Source organism: Artemia sp. Qi Xiang Cuo, chromosome 6 (genome assembly GCF_049724085.1).
Source record: "Artemia sp. Qi Xiang Cuo chromosome 6, ASM4972408v1, whole genome shotgun sequence".
Taxonomy (NCBI): Eukaryota; Metazoa; Arthropoda; class Branchiopoda; order Anostraca; family Artemiidae; genus Artemia; species Artemia sp. Qi Xiang Cuo.
The window spans coordinates 19293783-19316542 of record NC_142799.1 but is presented as its reverse complement, the minus strand read 5'-3'; the positions used below and the strand labels follow the sequence as shown (position 1 = coordinate 19316542).

Below are 22760 nucleotides of genomic sequence, written 5' to 3'. Positions count from 1 at the left end.
CCTCAGGGCACGGGTTTAAGTTATGCCCTGGGGGCGTCTAAGATTTATATAAAAAGTGTCACGGCCGTACCCCGGATTTTTTTCGGGGGAGGGGGGGGGGTCACTCAAAGATTTTTTCGGTGGAGGGAGAGGCTACAAAAAAAACAAAAAAAACGAAAAACATTGTTTTTACATCATTTTTTGTGACTATTTTACGATACACACCCCCATTTCAGGGGGGGGGTAAAAACCCCTAACCCCTCGGGGTATGGCCCTTGAAAGGGAGATCATATAAACTTCGACCTGGGCTCATTGGATTGCCAATCAGAAGTTCTAGTGTCCTTTTTAAGATCCAGAGTGATCGGAGGGGGAATACCCCCCAAAGCCTCGTATTTTCCCGAAATACTTCTGATAGAAATTTTAAGATGGTCATTTTTGTCGTAGAAACTTCGAAAAAGGCTATTTCGATTTGAGCTTTAAAGTACTACTGCTCTTTTTATTAGTCAAAAGTGATTGGAGGGGACCCCCCGCCCATAAATTCCCAAAACACATCTAGTTCAGATTTTGAGATAGCCATTTTGTTCAGCGTAGTTGAAAGGTCTGGAAATTGTTCTTTGCGCTAAAGTTCGAATTTTTTCCCAATTTTTTTTAAGAATGACCGCTGAATCACAAAGGCCGTTTAATTAGAATAAATAGCTCTTTTGAAAGTACTAAAAATACTTTAGCGCAAAGAGGTAGGTATTGACGAGGGGGCAAACCCACTCATATATGTAATAATTTATGTTCGTTTTAAGTTTTAATATTACTCGTTACTTTCAGTCGAAAAAACCTGTTTTTTATTTAAATTCTTATCGTTTTTTAAATAACATTGGGAAATCCGGCGCCCCTTCATGGAAAATTCTCTTTCTCCCATGGAAAATTCCTCCATGGAAAGATCCTTCCATGCAACCCCCTCCCACCCACCAGAAAAAATGCCCCCTATAAAAACGTCTGTATACTTCCTAATAACCAAGACTATATGTAAACAATGGGCAAAGTTCACAATTTGCAGCCCTTCCCCCGGGGACTGTGGGGGATTAAGTCGTCCTCAAAGAGATAGATATTAAATTTTTCGACTATGCTGAACAAAATGGCTATCTCAAAATTTTGATCTGGTGACTTTGGGAAAAAATAAGCATGAGAGGGGGCCTAGTTGCACTCAAATTTTTTGTCAATTAAAAAGGGCAGTAGAACTTTTAATTTCCGTTTGAATTAGCCCTCTTGCAACATTCTAGGACCACTGAGTCAATACCATCACCCCCGGAAAAAAAGAAACAAATAAACACGCATCCGTGATCTTTCTTCTGGCAAAAATACAAGATTTCACATTTTTGTAGATAGGAGGTTGAAAACTCTGCTGTAGGGTCAGGGTAGTTACTAGCCTACATGTTCGGGGGAGAGGGAGGGGGAGCAAAAGATTTTACCGACTGGCTGGTCATTTTTACCGACTGTTATTGTCAAAAATTTGAATAATGTTCGTTTCAAATACAATACGTAAATTCAGTGTACGAGTCGGTAAAACAGCTGCATTTACCAACCGAGATTCAGATTTCGGTTCATATCATGACACTATTTTAATGCTGTGTATTTAACCAAATGGAAAATTGTGGCTCTATCTGTAAAATCACGGCAGGAGTCGATAGAGCTGCTGCGTCTACCGACCAAGTTCGAAACTCCTGTAGATGACATGTCAGTATTTTTGTGGTCTTTATTGAATCGTGACGCACATCGCCACGATTTTACCAGCTTCTTTTTTTACTAAGTGACTAAAAACATTAGGGGGCGTCCCCCCGATACGTGACGGCCCTGAGTAGGGTTCTCTGATACGCTGAATCTGATGGTGTGATTTGACTTTTGACTATGACTTTTAAGGGGTGTTTCAACCTTTTTCGAAAATGAGGCAAATATTCTAAGGCTCGTAACTTTTGATAGGGAAGACTAAACTTGATGAAACTTATATATTTGAAATCAGCATACAAATCCAATTCTATTGATGCATCTATTTTTTAGAGTTCCAATTACTATTGAGCCGGGTCGCTCCTTACTTACAGTTCGTTACCACGAACTATTTGAAAAACTGAAAAGATAAAGAGCGTCATTAAGCAAAGAATGAGCAAAAATAAAATCAAATAATCTTCCAAGCGTAAAACTACCACACATCACTATCAATAAATAAATAAAACGTAAAACGAACAGAAATTACAGTAAATAGCCGAGTCAAACTGAAAACGAGCAAACATCAACATGAGTAGGGCTAGTTACTCTCATGCCTTCTCAAGACCAGAACATAATTTGCTTTACTGAAAAAAAAACACAATTTAAATATTTTCACTTTTTTTACTTTCATGAATAAAAAAATATAAAAACTTTAAGGAACAAATATTCTTAAACTTTAAGGAGTTTAATTTATTTATTGATAGTGATTTGTGGTAGTGTTAGGGTTAGAAGATTATTTTATTTTTGCTCATTCTTTGCATAATGGAGCTCTTTACTTTTCTTTGAAAAACTTGATTTGTGGGAAACGTTTTCAATTAATTACATGTAAAAGACTTGAAGTTTACAAAATGAAATTTTTGAAACCTCGAGAAATTTAAGATTACTGGGTAAAAATAATCGGGTATTGGACTTTATATAGTCCCAATTGGGGGTAATAGTGTTTTCTTTGGGCTTAGGCTTAACATTATTCTGTTATTTTCATTTCTTCACTCATGCACTATTTAAAGCTCTCCTTTTTATTTGGTCGGGGGTGGTAATTCATTCATTGGGCATACAGTATATGCGTCGGGTGGGAGGGTTTTTTAAAGTATTCCCATAAACGAGTTACATTATTTCAGTGTTTTCTTTAAGATTAATGGAATTTCCAATTTTATCAGGCTCTCTTCTCCCTTCAGCCAGGAAGTGAAATGAGGGGCTGGGGACCAGTCATCCTTTGCTTTTGCACATCCTTCCTGTTTACCTTCCCAATATATCTCCAGGTACCCATTTAGAGGTGGTTTGATTCTTGCTGAGCTTACAGAATCACGCAACTGAGCCCTGTTCCACCCCAAATAGCCAGCGACACCAGGACTTAAACCCCCGTCCTCGCAGACAAAGGAAATATTACATACACTGTTGCAACGGCAATTCAAAAGAAATGACGTTGGAAAGTACAAAATTATGCTGGAAGATTAAAAAAAAGTAAGTTTAAACGGACAATGCTTATTCAGTTATGCATTGGTGCTGTGTATCTACATTTCCAACAAATCCAAATGTCAGATACGGCTAGTGGCGTAATTTTCTACAGGGAGGGGGGCGATCCCCCCTCCGGACCCCAGCTGAAATTTGGCGTCTTATAAATCTTGTCAAAATCAAGATAAGCCTAAAAAATCCAACCATCCACAGAGAAAGATCCATTTTCTTTAGTATACCCTTGCCTTTATTGTCCTATATGACTCATTTTCCATTTTAAAATTCATATTCAAATGAATTGTAAAAATAGGCTCCCCCTTTGCCCCCCCCCCCGGTTTCTGCCGAAATTACGCCCCCGGGTACAAGTTTTGGGCATGACAACCACGCTATATTTGTTTGAATGTAAGGCTTTCTAGGACATAACCCTAAATAAACCCTCTCTTTTTGTATATCGAAACCAAGCTACGCCTTTGTTTCTCTTTCAGTCATAATGAAATCTAAAATCACGGAAAAGTTCTAGAGTATGTAAGAAATTTCTACTCACGCCAATAAATATCAGTGCACAAGAGTTCAGGTAATCTCATTATGGTAATTAAAGTTTATGTCAAAATTAACTTTAGTATACGCGAACTTATTTTGGATTTTACTTTGGATTATCCAGCTACTAAACCAAAACTAATTACTCCCCTTTAAAAGCATGTATGGAAGAACAAAACGTGGACATGAATAAAATAAAAAAATAAGTGACATAAAACTTTTCGCAACATCAATGTAAAGGTTTAGAAATTTCAAAAAAAGATTACATAGCAACTCTTAGACAATAGCTTTTTTCTATTTCATAAAGAATTAAAACGTATAGTCGTGTAAAAATATAATGAAAAAAAGGTTATCAACTATTAATAAAAATTTTAACCCAATATGTAAGAGGAAAAGATAAAATACTTTTTTTTAAATAATTAGTTAAAAATTTTCATAATGCAATTATTTGTACGCATATTCCAGTTCGAACTATCAAGATCCTTGACCTTAAAAAAAAGAAGTAAACAGCCAAAAACAGGATTCCCAAAACAAAAACAGAATAAATGACGACATATAAGACTTATGTGGTAATCGCCAAAAACAATCTGCTAAGGTGTTCCAAAAACATGGGTCAACAGGGCAGTGTATTACTCATATTTTATTTTCCTTGAACGGCACTGCCCTACTGACACTCCATTTTTGAACAACTGGGGACAGCTTCGCCAGTGAAATTGGCACAGTCAAAAGACTCACAGTTCAAAATTACAGCCCCCCCTCTTGAGCAACAAGCAAAATAACTCGTTTTATGGAAAGCACTGATACCTCTCCTTTTTTTTCGTCACTAGCGAGGTATTGGAACATCGTCGAGAGCCGTTTGAGGTCTCATTTGAAAGACTATTTTCATATGTACGTGCTTTTTGTACGTTCGACTTAACGCAATCATAAAATGTCACATGGTACCAAAAAATAATAATTTGGGTGCCATTTTCAGTGTTAAAAGGCTGGGAAGCATTGAAAATATAACATCATGATCTCCCTGACTTACAATCCTTCATATTGTGTACTCCCCTTCTGGCCTCCTTAATAAGTTAAACAACCGTCTGCTGACTATCAAAAATTAGCTCTAGTGGCTAAACTAGCGGTGTCATTCCATTGAAAAATAAGAAGGCAGGGGGAAGGGTCAAAACTCATCTTCAATATCTAGAGGGGGACAAGTTTGCTGGTGCTTTTCAATTTTTTCAACGGGACATTTTCAATGAAAATACTCCAAAAAGGTATTTTTCCAAAATATAAGCGAAAGCAAAAACCTTGAGGCGGGCCTAGGCACTCCTGTCTCCAACCCCCTACCTCCTCCTCCATCTCCAATTGAAATCCTAAACTAGCAGGCAGCCACAACATCGTAGAGAAATGTTTAAAGTCTCAATTCAAGGTCCTTGGTCATGTCAACCAACTTATTGTGGATTTATATTTGAAAAGAGTACAAAAAAATACTGCATCGAATTTTGATTACATTTCGAGGTCATCCAATCAAAATTTTGAGATAGCCATTTTGTTCAGCGTAGTTGATTTCCAGATAGAAAATATATTTTTGAGAATGACACTCCCCCACCCCCCTCAGTGTTTTAAGTTATGCCCTGGGGGCATATACGGTTTTTATAGAAAGCGTTGTCTTATAAACTTAAAAAAAGTCTCATTAGATTGGAAACACAAAGGGATAGTACCCTTTTTAATAGTAGAATGTGTTTGGAGCTCAAATAGCCCCCCCCCCACGGCCATCATTTATCTAAACACATTCAATCCAAATTTTGTGATAGTAATTTTGTTCAGTGTAGTTGATTTCCAGACAGAAAATATGTTTTTGAGGAGGACACTCCCCCGCAACCCTCAGGGCAAGGGCTTTAAGTTATGCCCTGGGGGCATATAAGGTTTCTATAGAAGGTGTTGTCGTAGAAACTTCAAAAAAGGCTAATTCGATTGGAAATTCAAAGGGATAGTGCCCTTTTTTATAAGTCGAAAGTGATTGGAGGGAAACTAGCCCCCCACCTCACCCATCATTCTCCAAAACATATCCAATCAAAATTTTGAGATAGCCATTTTGTTCAGCGTAGTTGATTTTCTGATAGAAAATATTTTTTTCAAGGAGGACACTCCCCCACAACCCTCAAAGCAAGGGTTTTAAGTTTACCCTGGGGGCATGTAAGGTTTTTAGAGAAGGCGTTGTCGTAGAAACTTCAAAAAAGGCTCATTCGACTGGAAATTCAAAGGGCTAGTGCCCTTTTTAATAGACAAAAGTGATTTGAGCGCAACTAACCCCCCTCTCATGCTCACCTTATACCCAAACACATCCAATCAAACTTTTTAGACATCCATTTTATTCAAAGGGGTTTTAAGTTCTGTAAATTATGTCTTTGAGGATGACAGCTCTCCAACAGCCGTCAGGGCAAGGGTTGTAAGTTATGCCCTTGGGGTATATAAGGTTTTGTACAGACAACGTTGCCGTAAAAACTTCAGAAAGTCCTCATTCGATTGGAAATTTAAATGGCTAGTTCCCTTTTCAAACAGTTCGTGGTAACGAACTGTAAGTAAGGAGCGACCCGGCTCAATGGTAACCAAAACTCTAGAAAACGGGTTTTTGATACCAATAGATATATCAAAAGAATCAGATTTCAATGCTGATTTCAAATATATAATTTTCAGTCAAGTTTAGTGCTACTAATCAAAAGTTACGCGCCTGAGAAAATTTGGTTGATTTTCAAAAAAAGGGGGAAAGACCCCCTAAAATTTATAGAACCTTAATGAAAATCACACCATCATATTCATAGTATCAGAGAACCCTAATGTAGAGGTTTCAAGCTCCTATCTACAAAAATGTGGAATTTTTCATTTTTTGCCAGAATAAATATAACGGATGCGTGTTTATTTGTTTGTTTTTTTTTTGTTTTTTTTTGTTTTTTTCCCCAGGGGTGATCGTATCGACCCAGTGGTCCTAGAATATCGTAGGACGGTTCATTGGAACTGAAATTAAAAGTTCTAGTGCCCTTTTTAAGTGACCAAAAAAAATGGAGGGCAACTAGGTCCCCTCCCACGCTCATTTTTTTCCCAAAGTCACCCGATCAAAATTTTGAGATAGCCATTTTGTTCAGCATGGTCGAAAATATGATAAAAATGTCTTTTAGGATGACTTGATCCCCCAAAGTCCCCAGGGGGAGGGCTGAAAGTCATGAACTTTACTCAATGTTAACATATAGTATTGGTTATTCGGAAGTATACAAACTTTTTCAGAGGGGATTTTTTCTGGTAGGTGGGGGAAGGAGAGGGTCGGGGACTATATGGAAGGATCTGTCCATGATGGAAGTTTTCATGGGGGAAGGGAAATTGAAATGAAGTGGGCGCCTGAATTCACAGCATTATTTATAGTTAAGTGTAAAGTAAAAAACAAGTTACCGGAAGTATGTTTTCTGGAGGGGGGGGCTAGAGGAGGGGGTTACTCTGGAGAATAATTCCGTGGAGGATTTTTATTTTGGGTAAGGCAAATTTCAATGACGTGGGCTCCGGATTTCCAATCATTATTTAAGAAACGATCAGAAGTTAAATAAAAAAAAACAAGTTTTTTCAACTGAAATGTAAGAAGGAATATTAGAACTTAAAAAGAACAGAAATTATAACGTATGTGAGGGGGTTCTCCCCCAAGTCAATACCTCGCTCTTTACGCTACAGTTTTTTTTAGTGCTTTCAAAAGAGATATCTATTCTAATTAAACGGCCTTTGTGATTCAGGAGTTTGTGAATCAAAATTTTTTTTAACTTTTAACTTAACGTGCGTGGTATTGACTAAGGGGAGAACCCCTTCATATAAGTAATAACATATACGTAATAAAAAAAAAACAATAAAAAAACAAGCGATACGGCTCAATAGTAATCGAAACTTTTAAAAACGAAATTTTGATGTCAATAAATGTATCAAAAGTATGTGTTTATAATGCTGATCCTAAATATATGAATTTTATTAAGTTTAGTATTACTCATCAAAGGCTACGAGCCTGAGAAAATTTACTTGATTTTTTAAAGAGGGGGGAAAGATCCCCTACAAGGTACAGAATTCTGATGAAAATCACAACGGCCGATTCAGGGTATCAGAAAACCCCTTTACAGAGGTTTCTAGCTTATATCTTCAAAAATCTACAACTTTGTATTTTTTGCTAGAAGAAAAATATACGAATATAGAAGTTCGTTACGTAAGTTAATTTGTAAAGACATCCATTTAGTAACAGAAAAGTAAAATTTTTATGCAAATAAAAGCTGCATTAACTAAAAAACGATCAGAAATTAAATAAAAAAACAATTGTTTTAAACTGACAGTAAGGAGCGACATTAAAACTGAAAACGACCAGAACTTAGTCCGTATATGACAGGGGCTGTCCCTTCCTCAACATCGCGTTCTTTACACTAAAGTTTGACTCTGTCTCACAAATTAATTTTTTAAAACAATACAAAACTTTAGCGTAAATAGCGAGGCGTTGAAGAGGGGATAGCCCCTTTCATATACGGAATAATTTCTGTTCGTTTTATGTTTTAATGTTGGTCCTTAATTTCAGTTTAAAAAACTTGTTTTTTTTATTTAATTAATAGTCAAAAGCGATTCTAAGGCAACTGACACCCCTTCCACGCTCACCATTTCCCCAAACACATCCAATAAAAGTTTTAGTACAGCCATTTTGTTCAACGTAGTTGAAAGTTCTGAAAATTATATGTTTCAGCAGGACACTCCTCCCACAGTCTTCAGGGGCAAGGGTTATAAGTTATGCCCTGTGGGCGTATATGGTTCTTATGGAAGGAATGTTCGTATAAACTTCAGAGAGGGCTCATTTGATTGGAAATTGAAAGTTCTAGTTCACTTTTTAAGCGCCAAAGGATATTGGAGGTTAACCAGCTTCCCCCCTAAACCTTTTCTCCAAACGCATCCAATAAAAATTTTAAGATAGCTATTTTGTTAAAAATAGTTCAAAGATCCTATAAAAAAAAGTCCGGTATTGACACACTCCACCATGGTCTGGGGCAGGCGTTGTAAGTTATACCCTGGTGACATAGATGTATCTTATGGAAGGGATGCTCGTGTGAACTTCAAAGAGGGATCATTTGATTGGAAACTGAAAGTTCTAGTTCACTTTTTAAGAGTCAAAAGAGATTGGAGGGCACCTAGCCCCCCCTTCTCCACGGCCTTTTTCCTCAAACCGCGCTGAGAACATCGTTGGTATAGATTTTTTTAAAAATTGTTCAAAGACCGTATAACGAAAACTCAGGGGACAACACAGCCCCCATGGACTGAGGGCAGGTGTTTTAAGTTCTGCCCTAGGGGACCATATGGTAGTGAAGGGATGCTCGTAAAAATTCAGAGATGGCTCATTTGATTGGAAATTGAAAGTTCTAGTTAAGCTTTTTCGAGTCAAAACAAATTGGAGTGCAACTACACCCCGCGCCCATTTTCCCCCCCCAGCCGCCACTAAAATTTTGAGAGAGGACGGATGTTAAAAATTTCTAAAAAGTCAGATAACAAACACTCAGGTGTCGTCACAAGCCCCCAGGGCCTGGGGGCAGACGTTGTAAGTTATGCTCTGGGGCACATATTGTTCATATGAAAGAGATGCTCGTATAAACTTCAGAGAGGGCTCATTTGATTGGATATTGAAAGTTCGAGCTCACTTTTTAATAGTCAAAAGAGATCCGATGGCAGCTATCCCAAAATCCATCTGATGAAAATTTTGAGATAGACATCTTGTTAAAAATAGTTCAAAGGTCGGATAAGAAAAAATCCGGTGTCAATGGAACCCCCCAGGGCATAGGGGAAGGCGTTCTAAGTTATGTTCTAACGGCATGTATGGTTCTTATGAAAGGGATACTCGTATAAACTTCATAGAGGACTCCTTTGATTGGAAATTGAAAGTTCTAGTTCACTTTTTAAGCGTCAAGAGAGTTAAACTATCCCCCACGCTGTTTTTCCCCCACCCCGTCCCCTACACATTTTGAGATAGCCAGTGTTTTGGAAGTTGTCCAAAAATTAGGCAACATAAATACTTCCATGAGCCCGGGGGATAGGCGTTGTAAGTGTTGTCCTGGGGGCGTATATGGTTTTTATGAAAGGGATGCTCGTATAAACTTCAGAGGGGGCTCATTTGATAGGAAATTGAAAGTTCTAGTTCAATTTTTAAGAGTAAAAAGATATCCGAGGGCAACTAGGCCGCCCCACAGACCAGTTTTTCCCCAATCCCATCTGATAAAATTTGTATAATAGCCATTTCAGTAAAAATATTTCAATGGTCAGATAAGAAAAATTCCTGTGTCAACGGAACTCGCCAGGGCCTGGAGGCAGGCTTTATGAGTAATGCTCAAGGGGCCTATATAGTTTTTTTGGAAGGGATGCTCGTATAAATTTTGGAGAGGGCTCATTTGATTTGAAATTGAAAGTTTTCATTTACTTTTTAAGAGTCAAATGAGATCGGAGGGCAACTAGCCCAATCCCCCCTCCTCCAAGCCCTCCATGCATGATATAAAAATTTTGAGATAGACATTTTGTTAAAAATAGTTCAATGTTCTGATAACAAAAAACTCAGGTGTCAGCCCAGCCCTCCAGGGCCCGGAGGTCGGTGTTTTAAGTTAAGCCCTGGGGACATATATGGTTGTTATGGAAGGGATGCTCGTATAAAATTCCTAGAGGGCTCATTTGATTGGAAATTGAGATTTTTAATTCACTTTTTAAGAGTTAAGAGTGATCAGAGGGTAGCAGCCTCCACTAACACCCCATTTATTTTTTTCCCAGAGGCACTTCATATAGAAGGGGTCGTCGTATAAACTTCAAAGGAGGCTCATTCGATTGGAAATTGAGAGTACTAGTGCCCTTTTTAAGTGTCAAAAGTGATCAGAGGGCAGCTGGCCCCCAAAGCCCTTTTTCCCCAAGTACATCTGATAAAAAATTTGAGGTAGCCATTTTGTTAAAAATAGTTGAAAGATCATATAACAAAAACACCTTTACGTATGTTCATTTTGTTAAAAATAGTTCAAAGAACATATAAAAAAAACTCCTGTGTCAATACATCCCCCTCCCTCCCAAGGCCCGGGAACGGCGTTGTAAGTATTGCTCTGTGGGAATATATGGTTCTTACGGAAGGTATGCTCGTATAAACTTCAGAGAGGGTTCACTTGAATGGAAATTAAAAGTTGTAGTTCTTTCATCGGATGCATAAACCCATCCAATGAAAATATCAGGTGAACATTTTGTTAAAAATAGTTCAACCATCAGATATTAAAACTCCAGGGTCAACATAACCCCCCAGGGCCCAGGGATAGGCGTTGTAAGTTATACTCTGGGGATGTATATGGTTCTTATAGAAGGGATACTCGTATAAACTCCAGAGAGGGCTCCTTTGATTAAAAATAGAAAGTTCTAGTTCACTTTTAAAGAGTCAAAAGAGACCGAAGCTTAATCTAGTTCCCTCACGCCCTTTAGTTTTAAGGAAAAAGTTGTTACTCTGATGAGAAAATTTGTTAGTGATAAGGAAAACTTGCTACTTCTGACAGAAAACTTGTTATCATAAATGAAAAAATTTTAACTTCTATGAAAAATTTGGTATCGTTTACAAAAACTTGTCAATTTTAAGAGAATTTTTTTATTTTTGATGGAAAACTTGGTGCTATTAGAAGAAATTTGTTACTGCTAAGAAAAAAACCGTTACTTCTAAGAGAAATTTAAATGTGTTAAGTAAAAGTTTATTAGTATTAAGGAAAAACTTGTCACTCTGACGGAGAAAATTTGTTAGAGATAAGGAAAACTGGCTATTTCTGAAGGAAAATTTTTTATCATAAAGAAGAAACTATTACTTCTAAGAACACTTTGGTATCTTTGACGGAAAACTTGTTACTTCTAACAAATAGCTTGTCATCGGTGCCAAAAAATTAATACTTCTATGAGAAATTTGTTATATTTGATGAAAAACTTGGTGCTATTAAACGAAATTTGTTACTGTTAAGAAAATATCTGTTACTTCTCAGAGAAATTTGAGTGTATTAAGTAAAATTTTGTTAATATTAGTGGAAAAAATTTGTTAGTGTTTAGAAAATCTTGCTGCTTCTGGCAGAAAACTTGTTATCATAACGAAAAAATTGTATTATTGCCAGAAAACTTGTTACTTCTAACTGATAACTAGTTATCAATTATGAAAAATTGTTACTTTTAAGAGAAATTTATTATTACTGACGGAAAGGTTGGTGCTATTAGAAAAAATATGTTACTGTAAAGAAAATACTTATTACTTTTAAGAGAAATTTGAGTGTGTTAAGTAAAAGTTTGTTAGTATTAATGGAAAATGTTTTCAATTGGAAGAGAAATTTGAGTGTATTAAATAAAATCTTGTTAGTATTATGGAAAAGGGTTGATACTTCGAAGAGAAATATTTGGTAGTGATAAGGAAAACTTGCTATTTTTGTCTGAAAACTTGTTATCGTAAATGAAAAAATTGTTACCTCAAGAAAAAAATTTGGTATCATTGCCAGAAAACTTGTTACTTCTAACAGATAAATTGTTATCATTCTAGCAAATTGTGCAAATATTCAATGTGATTTTTTTATTTTTTAAGTATGTTTTATCTCATTCGAAGACATTTAAAAAAAAGTTGAAAAAATATTATCTTTAAAAAAATAACAAAAAAAAAACTTTAAAAAAATTTATAAAAGTATTAAAAAATAGGGTGCCTAAAAGTTGGGGGGGGCCTTCGACATTGGCGTAGGGGACCTTAAAACACTTCAAATGCTACTTGTGTATTATACAGAACACCATCGAGAACCACCCAAATAGAAAATAATATGTATCTCTTATAGAGTTAGAATTCCCTGAGATGCCTTACCTTTTTCGTTTGTACTTCTTCCAAATTTATCCCCTAGAATGTCTCAATCTGTTTCGCCCAAAAAATCTACTAAAATGTCTCAATTTGTTTCGTCCAAATAATTTATCTAAATGTCGCAATCTGTTTCGCCCAAATAATTTATCTAATTTGTCATAGTTACACCATTAAGGCTTCGAAATAATTCCAGGATTTATCTCTTAGACCAAAGAAAATGAAGCCTTTAAGTTTCTTAATTCCCCTCATGATACATTAGAGCTCCCCGTCAGATTTCCATCATAGGCGATTATGCAAATCAATTTCACAGATATCTAGTCTGATCTTGTCCCCTTCGGAGATCAATAATTTTGTCCCGTTAGACTCGCTCTTATTTGGCAATTTTGTAAACTTCCGTCAGTATTCCAAGTCCCTGATTGGCCTAGAAGGAGATACGTGATCTTATACAGTTAGACTGGTTATAGATGGCAGCAGTGGTGCCCCCTGCATCAATAGATGCATTCCTACTAAAAAAAAACATTGTTATAAAATTCGTTTTCAGTAAAGCGCCAATGACGCAGTAGGTTTTAGACTTTGACAGTGAGAGAAGGAGGTCATACCCAAACTCTTGTTTGTGGTGATTTTTGTTCGTTTCAGGCTTGATTTGCAAATTCAATGTAAGTTTCACTCGTTTTACGATTTATTTATTAATTTACATTAATATCTATTGAATATTTGTTTGCATTGATTATTTATTTAATTTCTGTTCCTTTTAAGTTTCATTTATACTTTAATAGTAAAACATTTTTTTTTCATTTTAAGCTTGATATTCATTTTAAGCTTGACATTGCAACGTAATATATTTTGAATTTCTGTTGCCACAGTGCAATCTACCACACTACACTGCCAATCTGCCGTTGCCACGATTTTTCGAAGTTTCAACATTTTATTTCGTAAACTTCTCTGTTGTGCATTCCCTGTACATCAAGGCCGTATCCAGATGGAGGGGGGTTGGTTTTTTGACCCTCCTCCATCTGAAATGCTTGTCCGACTCGTTAAACATAAAAAAATGCATATAAACACATTTTTGGCGCATTTTTTTAAAGTTTCTTTTTTATTTTTAAAACACCCCATAGCCAACTATTTTTCACTTCTTTTACATGGGATGTTCTCACAGTAAGCCCAATTCAGATTGCCTGCACCCCTCCTCAGATTTTGGAGTTTACGTTACTTGGGGTAGTTTCCTTAAATATGTCTTTTTTAATATTTCATTGAAATAAACAACAAAATTCTCCCCCAAGCTTTTGAAATACATAGCCCCATAGCCTATATTTTCGCAAAGACACGAATGCGTATTGATATAGTACCCATTTTCAGAAATATTAGCTATATGAAGCTATATTCAGGTGAGATTAAATAGATTAATTCACTGAATACAGTCATGACGAATTCATTCACATATGTCAAATTAGTACTCTTAATAACCTTTTTTGGTTTTTTTCTTGAAAAAAAAAACAACTAAATCTCTCCCCTATAATTTGAAAATACATTCCCCCCCTCCCACCCCAGATCCATTTTTGTGAGTTAATCCCACTGGACCCAGAATAAAAAAAAGTGTGAAGATAAAACAAATTATAACATAAGAATAGCCAACAGTGATGCACGTTTACCTATTCGCATAAATAGCACCGAAAATTTGTTATCCGTAAGTCTACTCTGATCTTAATAACACTTGCAATGAATTTGCTGAAGTGGAAAGGTATCTACAGCAACGCCAATACTAATGAGATTGCATCTTCAAATTAGTTCAGAGTTAACCCAAATGTTTGTTGCTTCGACCAATCAAATCGCTAGATAAAATTGATGGCAACGCTGGCAGAGGTTTATTTGTCTGTGAGTAATCAATAATTTCCTGATTTACCTGGTATTAGAAATACCCGACTTTCGTTTTTTGGTCAAGAGGGTGAAAGATATACCTGTCGTATTAAAGACAATCCATTTCTCGAAAATATATCACCATCCAATAGATTGTAGATTCAGATTTATCTCACCGGAAACACGCTTGGAATAAATTTTGAATTTTGGCGGAAAGCAGTGTTGTCAACTCATCCAAAACAGCTACCAGATTTTTAACAAAAAAGTGAAAATGGCTACAAAACGCCAAAACAGTCACCAACCAAGGGTACAGATAAATGCAAGGCAGGTGATATAGGACTGAAAGACGATAGTTGCGCTCTTTTGTGTGACTCGTGTGAAGCCTGGCTTTGCATTGAATGCATAGATATGACCGATACTGAGTACCACTTATTTACAAAGATGACGCGTCGTCTTGGTTCGGTTTGGTGCTTTCCCGTTTGTAAACAGACTAGAGTTACTCAAAATAATCTCACTGCCACGGAAATAAAAGAAATTATCAAGAATGAAATCCGATCATCGTTCACGAGCATCGAGGAAAAGATTCAGGAAAAATTTGACAGGCTGATCAAGCCCCTGAGCGACAGAATTGCAAACGTTGAGAAAGATTTGGCTGAAAAGTGTTCAATAAATGATGCAAAAATACATGCCGTAAATCATGTGAAGACTGAGTTTGAAACGTTGAGCAGGAAACTCAAATAAGATATCAGTGGGAAATTAGCAGCCAAGAGTAACTTCAACGATTTAGTTGCAAAGCAGAAAAATCTTATCGCGCTTTGACTTGCCGAAGATCCTAGTTGCGTTACAAGAAAACTGCAAAATGAAAAAGATTTAGGAATGATAAATGAACTTCTTCTTCAAAAATGTCCTTCGAAGTGTTCGTTTTCTGTTCGCGTTGGAAAGCCGGAACCTGGAAAGTGTTGTCCAATCAAACTAATTTTCCGCAGCCCCATTGAGAGAGACACGGCATGGTTCTTCTTGTCAAAAAATATAGTGAATATAAAAGTTGCGTTCCCGGGCTTTGGTTTCTCCCAGGATCGTACAAACGCTGAGCTTGCACAGAAGAAAAAATATGACGCTCTGAAGCAACAACTCCACGAAAAGGAAGTTGCAGGTGAATCTTGCTGGAAGATTCTAAACGGCAAATCAGGATTGGAGCTTGTGAAGATAAATCCTTTTCGTGGTGGAAACATGTAGTGAACTTTCTGTGCTTTATACGAATGCGGATTGCTTATCTTCAAAATTTGATGAATTTCTGGCTCTCATATCAGTCCGTAAGCCTCATGTCATCATTGTTACGGAATCTTTGCCTAAAAACTGCTCACAGCCGGAGGTGTATTTTCTGCAAGTGCTCGAGTATAACCTTGTTGTAAATAGTAATTATAAGCGTGGTATTTTCGTGTATGTTCATACCTCACTGAAGTATTTGGAAGTTAATGAACCAGTTGCATCAAATATTAGTGAATGCTTAGTTATCTATATGAAATTGCCCGGCTCCAAAAGCGCTGTTCGAATTTTCGCAGTTTATCGTAGTCCTAATTTTAATGAAATGTCGATATGTAATAATGAAAATATTTTGCAGTTCTTGTCTTCTGTTTCGTCTTTTAGTTCTAAGTTGTTAGTAGTTGGTGATTTTAATCTGCCTTATATTGATTGGACGACTAACACAACACAGCTTTCAGATCAGTCGTTTGAGAATCGGTTCGTTCAAACTTTACAAGACCATTACTTGCACCAGCATATTCAAGACCCCACTCGTTTACGAGCTGATTCAACACCTTCAGTGCTTGATCTTGTAATCACGAAATCCCCCGAGGATGTCAATAGTGTTGAATTTTTACCACCACTAGGAAAAAGTGATCATGTAGTCTTGTCGATTTCTTTGAATTGTTCTTCAAATTTTTCTGAAACTCCTAAAGGTTCACCTAAATATGATTATGGTAGGGCAAATTCCGCTGCGTTTTGTGATTTTATTTCTTCTCTCTCTATCCCGGATGAGTTAAAACAGTTCAATGCTACCGCTGATGTGTCTTTTGAATATATTAGGCAGGCGCTGAAAGAAGGTCGAGATCGATATGTACCAGTGTTTACTAGTAGGCAGTACCAAAATAAAAGACAAACTCTTCCTCGGTATATTATCCAAATGCTCAAGGAAAAAGCTGATATATGGCGTGAACACGTAAAATAAAAACCGCAGAATCGTGGTTATCATACAAGAAAGCGAGAAATAAAGGGACCAAGTTCCTGAGAATGAACCGCCGTGAGGTGGAGGCCGATGTGATTGCATCGGTCCACACTTGCCCAAAAAAATTCTGAAGTATGTCAGAAAGAATCAAAACACACAGTCTCTATCATGCATTTCATTCGTAGACCCTGACACTCTTGCACACATAGACAGTAATCATTTAAAATCACAACAATTCAACAAACTATTTGCTTCAGTTTTCACACAAACACAGGCAGTAACAGACCCTCAATTCGCTCCTCCAAATTTAATAAAAGAATTCGATGACTCGGATTTTACCTTTCAGCAGGTTTAGCAGACACTTCCTGAACTAGATACAGGAAGGGCGCCCGACATCGACGGCTTTTCTAACAAGATGCTGCGTGAACTTGCGTCAGTTCTGGCAGACCCACTCACATAGCTATTTAATCTGTGTCTTTTGTCTGGAGTCTGTCCCTCAGCCTGGAAAAGGCGGTCATTACGCCACTTTATATGAATGGTTCCAAATCCCAATTTCACAACTACAGACCGATTTCGTATACGTCCATTTTTTCCCAAATTATGGAAAAAATCCTGGTCCGTAGAATACAGTCATACTTTGAAGAAAATAATATGTGGCATCCAGCCCAACACGGGTTTCGTAAGCGGCGCTCATGTAATACACAGCTTCTGGAAGTCATAGGTGACTTTCACTCAATGGCGGAGAGGGGGGTTTTGTTTTATTACATTTATATTGACTGTTCTAAGGCATTTGCAAAATTTCTATCTCACTTCTGATTAAGAAGTGTCAACAATACAGGATTGGATCTCGGACTGCTGCATGGATAACAGATTATCTAACACACAGAACCCAACAGGTGATTGTAGGAGAAGCCCTATCAGATTCCACACCTGTGATCAGTGGAGTTCCGCAGGGCAGTTGCCTAGGGCCTGTACTTTTCTGCATTTTTATTAACGATCTACCGTTTGTTGTTAATAACTCGACTGTAAAAATGTTTGCGGATGATGTGAAACTGTACAGATCAGTACTGTATGAACAAGAGGTTTCACTGCTCCAAAGTGTCTTGGATGCTCCGCGTCAGTGGTGCATAGCAAACTGTATGTTCATTAACGAGACTAAGTGCAGTACTGTTCATTATCTTCGTAGACCTTCTCAACATTACCCTTACCTCCTTGATTGAAAACGAATTCCAACCGTTGAATACATTAGAGATCTTGGGGTTTGCTTCGATTCATGCCTGAAGTTTGATAAACATGTGTCGGAGATTACCCATCGGGCAAACTACCAAATGTTCCGCTTAAAGCGCACGTTCTCCAGATTTAACCTCCGTTCACTCATATCACTTTATATTTCAACTGTTTGCCCAATACTTGAGTATTGCTCGTCAGTATGGTTTCCCCTTAACAAGAGAGACCGAGCAAGGATTGAAAATGTTCAACGTAGGGCAACTAAACTCGTACCATATCTGAGACATTTGCCATACCAGCAGAGAATGCAGAGACTACAGTTACCCAGTCTTCAGTTCAGGCGTTCAAGTTCAAGTTCAAGTTCCATTTATTTCCATAAATAACAATAACAAAAACAATATCCCAAAGGGCTCAATGGCCCGTTATTTGGGAAACGACACAGAATAAATGACTAATATTAAAACTTGGCATAAACAATACTAAACAGTTTTTAAATTATAAATCTATAAGGAAAAGAAGTCAACTCACCGACAGTCCACACGAAACAGCGACCCTCCTATCACCCGACAATAAATAAATAAATCAAAAATGAAAAATTCTCTACATCATCGAGGATCCAACGCCAACAAAAAAAAAAAACTATACAACAACTATAAACTAATTAATATTTAGCTTTAATAAGAAACTTTTCATCTGTCTTTTAAAGGAGCCAAGTGTTTGTGACTGACGAATCTCAGCAGGAACCAAGTTCCAAGCACGTCCCACAGTCACGACCAGACCAAAGTCTGAACGAACCGAGGGAGTAGCCGGAATCATAACATCCTCCCTGTTTCGAACTGAGTAAAAATTTACTTTCCCTACTGGCTTAAGTAGTCCAGAAAAACAAAATGGGAGATCTCCGTGGAGGAATTGATATGCCAACGAAGCTAGAGATATAACATAAATATCTCTAATCTTAAGGAGATTAACAGGAGAGTGAGTAGTCGACTGGAGAACTGTTACCGCTTTCTCATGAAGAATATGAACAGGAGCAAGTACAGAAGAAAATGTAGACATCCACACAGACGAACAGTAACATATATAAGGGAAAATGAGAGAGAAATATAAAAGACGGAGTATAGGAAAAGGAAATAAACGCTTTAATTTACGGATGATTCCAAGTCCACGGGAAATTTTCACTCTTATTACTTGAACGTGCAACTTAAACGATAAATTTTCATCCAAAAGAACTCCCAGGAATCGCACATATCGATCTGGGGGGCGACTTATGGAGCCTCTTGGTGTAGGAAGCTCAGTAATTGTGGGGCAGCTCCCACCTGTACGGGAAAAAATAAGAAGGTACGATTTTTTTACATTTAAAGCTAGTTGATTTATGTCAAACCAATTGAGTATCTTTTCAGTCATTGCTTGAAGCTTTAGAATAAGGGATGACTCATCCGGAGCTGCAGCACCTAGAGTAGTGTCATCTGCAAATGATACCAGTTCTTCTCGACTATCAGATGTGGACGCCGACATAGTCTGAGAGTAACATTTGTGACACAATCCACAGCAGACATTGGGAATTGGGGTGTTTAGAAGTCGGTAGAGGTCGTTCACATATATCAGGAATAGGGTTGGCCCAAGAATAGAACCTTGGGGTACTCCGTATTCAATTGGAACTTCCTTGTCTGTATTTTCCATGGCAATAGATCTGTCAGTAAGGTATGAAGAGAGCCAAGACAATGCTTCCCCACGCACACCATGATGAGAAAGTTTACCAATGAGAATCTTGTGTGTAAGGCTGTCAAAAGCTTTCTTTACATCGAGAAAAATGGCTGCAGGAATAAGATTAGAGTCTAAAGATTGTCGTATAAACTGAAGAAGTTTATTACAAGCATGTTCTGTAGAGTACTTTGCGCGAAACCCAAACTGATGCTTATGGAAAAAAGATTTAGCTTCAAGAAACCTTACCAGACGTTTGAGCATTGGCCTTTCAAATATCTTGGAGAACACTGACAAAAGAGAGATCGGCCTATAATTCCCAGGATCCTCACGGTCACCTCCTTTAAAGAGAGCTATCACACGCGACAATTTAAGACGTTGAGGAAATACTCCTAGTTGAAATGACCTATTAATCAAATGGCAAAGTGGGGTGATAATCGATGGAAGGATATGTTTAATTACTTTAGCAGAAATTTTGTCAAAACCTGTTGAAGAATTCTTTAAAGACAAAACAATATTTGTAATTTCCTGCATCGTAACGTCCTCAAGAGCCATTGATTTCAAGCACGGGGGGCCTAGGAACTGCTTCCAAGTCTGAGACACCGAGCAGTGAGAAACACTATTAGCAGTTGATTTCCCTATCTCCGCGAAGAATTTGTTCATATGATGTCGTACTTGGCCTTTTTCTGTGATAAGTTGATCGTCTACCATAAGAGACTTAGGGAGACCTTCTAGTTTTTTCGATGGCCGACTAAATTCCTTAATTACGTCCCACGTCTTCTTTATATTTCTACCGCAATCATCACATCTCTTAGTATAATACAATGTTTTTGTTCTCCGAATAATTGATTTCAGCATATTACGGTACAACTTAAATGCTTCTAATTTAGCATCACTTGGTCTGTTTTTGTACTCTTTCCAAAGGTTCTGCTTTCTATTTATTGACTTGAGGACTCCCGGTGTTAGCCAGGGAGCTATGGGTGTTGATCTTCTTGATCGAGGATTCCTAAAAGGAGCTTTTAGACAATAAGCCGCGAATTTTTCCTTAACAGTGTCATAAAACTGGCCAAATATATCGTTATAATTGCCCAAATTAATATTTTCTGGTAATGAAAAGTCCCATGAAGATGAACTCAGATCTTCTTTCAGTTTATCCAGCTCCACTGGTGAGCAACATAATCTCGGTGTATCTTGGGGGACTAATCTTTGTGGATTTTGGAGGATTGGAAACAAGGCTGCAACTGGCAAATGGTCGGAAGTATCAGAAAGCAGTACTTCGTTCTTAATGGAGTGTAGTGATGAAAAAATATTGTCAATTAATGTTGCTGTCTGGTTAGAAATCCTTGTCGGTATGTTTATACAAGGAGCTAATCCATACGAAATTAGTAAAGACAAAAGATCAGAAGCCTGTCTAGATGTCGGATCCGCAAGGTCGAGGTTAAAGTCGCCCATTAATACAACTTCGGATTTTTCAGAAAAAACTTTTCCAAGAACATCTTCTAATGTTTCCATAAATTGGGTTATGGACCCACTTGGAGAACGATATACTTCGCCTATTATTATCCTTTCCTTAGCGTTGATTGGGACTTCTATAAAAAGTGACTCAAATACCTTTTCATTATTTGTACATAAATCCTGTCTTAATACAGCATGAAAATTATTTCGGATGTAAAATCCGAGTCCACCTTTTTGGGCCGTCTTGCGGTTAAGAAATATCGACATATAACCGGGAATATCCAAAAGCACCTGATTTTTTTCGCTCAAAAATGTTTCACATAGACCGATAATTGCAGGGCACGAATTCCTACATAATAATTGAATATCATCAAACGAGGAATTTAGGCCCTGAACGTTTAGATGCACAACCGGGAGTGCATCAACCCACCGAGCTCCGGAGTCCCAAAATCTCAGCTACTCCACAAACACACTATCAATAATATTCTCAAAATTTTCATAAAAATTCATATTGGGGGCTTTACCACCCGGATTATTTATAATTTCATTAAAATTAACTCTCCCACATTCATAATCATTTAATTTCCCTAGTGTTATGTTAGCCTTAATCCCCAATAGAGAATTAGTGTCAACCATAATTACTTACCCATGCAGGTGACAGAGAGCCATGCTGTAGTCGCGTGAACACCAGCTATGTCAACCTCTTAATCCGAATTAAAAAGGCTATGACACGAACTTGATTATTTTGCTCTGAAACAAAAAAAAATAACAAGTAAAATAGCACAGGAAGGTGTAAATACTGAGGGTAGAGAAACACAAATAAAAGGGAAAAATACAAAAAGACAAATAACATTAACGAACAGCACATTTTTTGAATATATAGTAAATTAAGCGGAAGCGAGCACTCACTAATAATCATGCGTCAGAATCGAAATCAGAATTGACCGAGGGGAAAACTAGGGTAAGTGGGTCGTAGCATGCGTCATCAACCTTGATCCAGTTAGAACTAGAAGTCTTTAGATTCTAGCCATAACCTAGTCCCCTTTCTGAACCACTTTGGTATGAGACACTTTATCGGAGGCAACTTTACAATTTCTTAAGTTATAACCCGTACTCAAAAGTTCTTTCCGACGTTTAGCCAGCTCGAATGGAAGGTCAATACTGACGCTTTTCCCTGTATTTCTTAGATTACCAACACAAGCCATAATATTGTCCTTATGTCGAAGATTTAGAACAGATACAAGAATAGGGTCCGATGCCGGATGTGACTTTTGTTTCCTGGGACTTTTAGCCTTACTTCTAAGTCTATATATGGCCGTGAACTTAATATCCCTGTAGTTCCGTACCGACATTTCTGACAAAAAATCATTAACGGTTTCTTCAATATCTTAATTTTCCTTGTTAGGAATTCCATGGATAAGAAGATTCTTGCGTTTAACATACAATTCAGTTCTTAAAACCTGGTTTTTAACTGCCACAAGAGCAGATTTCAAGCCAGTGTTCTCTTGTTTCAACGCTGCATTCTCCGTACGAAGATTTTCTACCAGTTGCTTTAAGTTGTCCATACGTTCATCAAAATACTTTTTCGTGAGAGACATCGCTAATTATATTGTATCGGTAATTAATATATCGCTAAATATACAGTACGCTCGCTTCTTTCCTCAACTCATCAAAATGACATTTCAAGAAAACTTACGAGCGTGGGCC

The 22760-nt window shown here is 37.3% G+C and overlaps 1 protein-coding gene across 3 annotated transcripts in view; it reads right to left on the bottom strand.

The window, feature by feature from the left end:
- Positions 1-21717, bottom strand: part of fray (oxidative stress responsive kinase frayed) — a 105960-nt gene extending 84243 nt beyond the window's left edge. For 2 of the 3 annotated variants that reach the window (XM_089090522.1, XM_089090523.1), the window contains exon 1: positions 3731-3833. In XM_089090522.1, the coding sequence (XP_088946648.1) occupies positions 3731-3770 (40 nt within the window). In that variant the 5' untranslated portion in view covers positions 3771-3833. Of the gene's footprint in view, positions 1-3730; positions 3834-21699 lie in introns of those variants that run through there. The other variant, XM_089090524.1, reaches the window with a different exon arrangement.
- Between the last annotated feature and the right edge of the window lie 1043 nt (positions 21718-22760).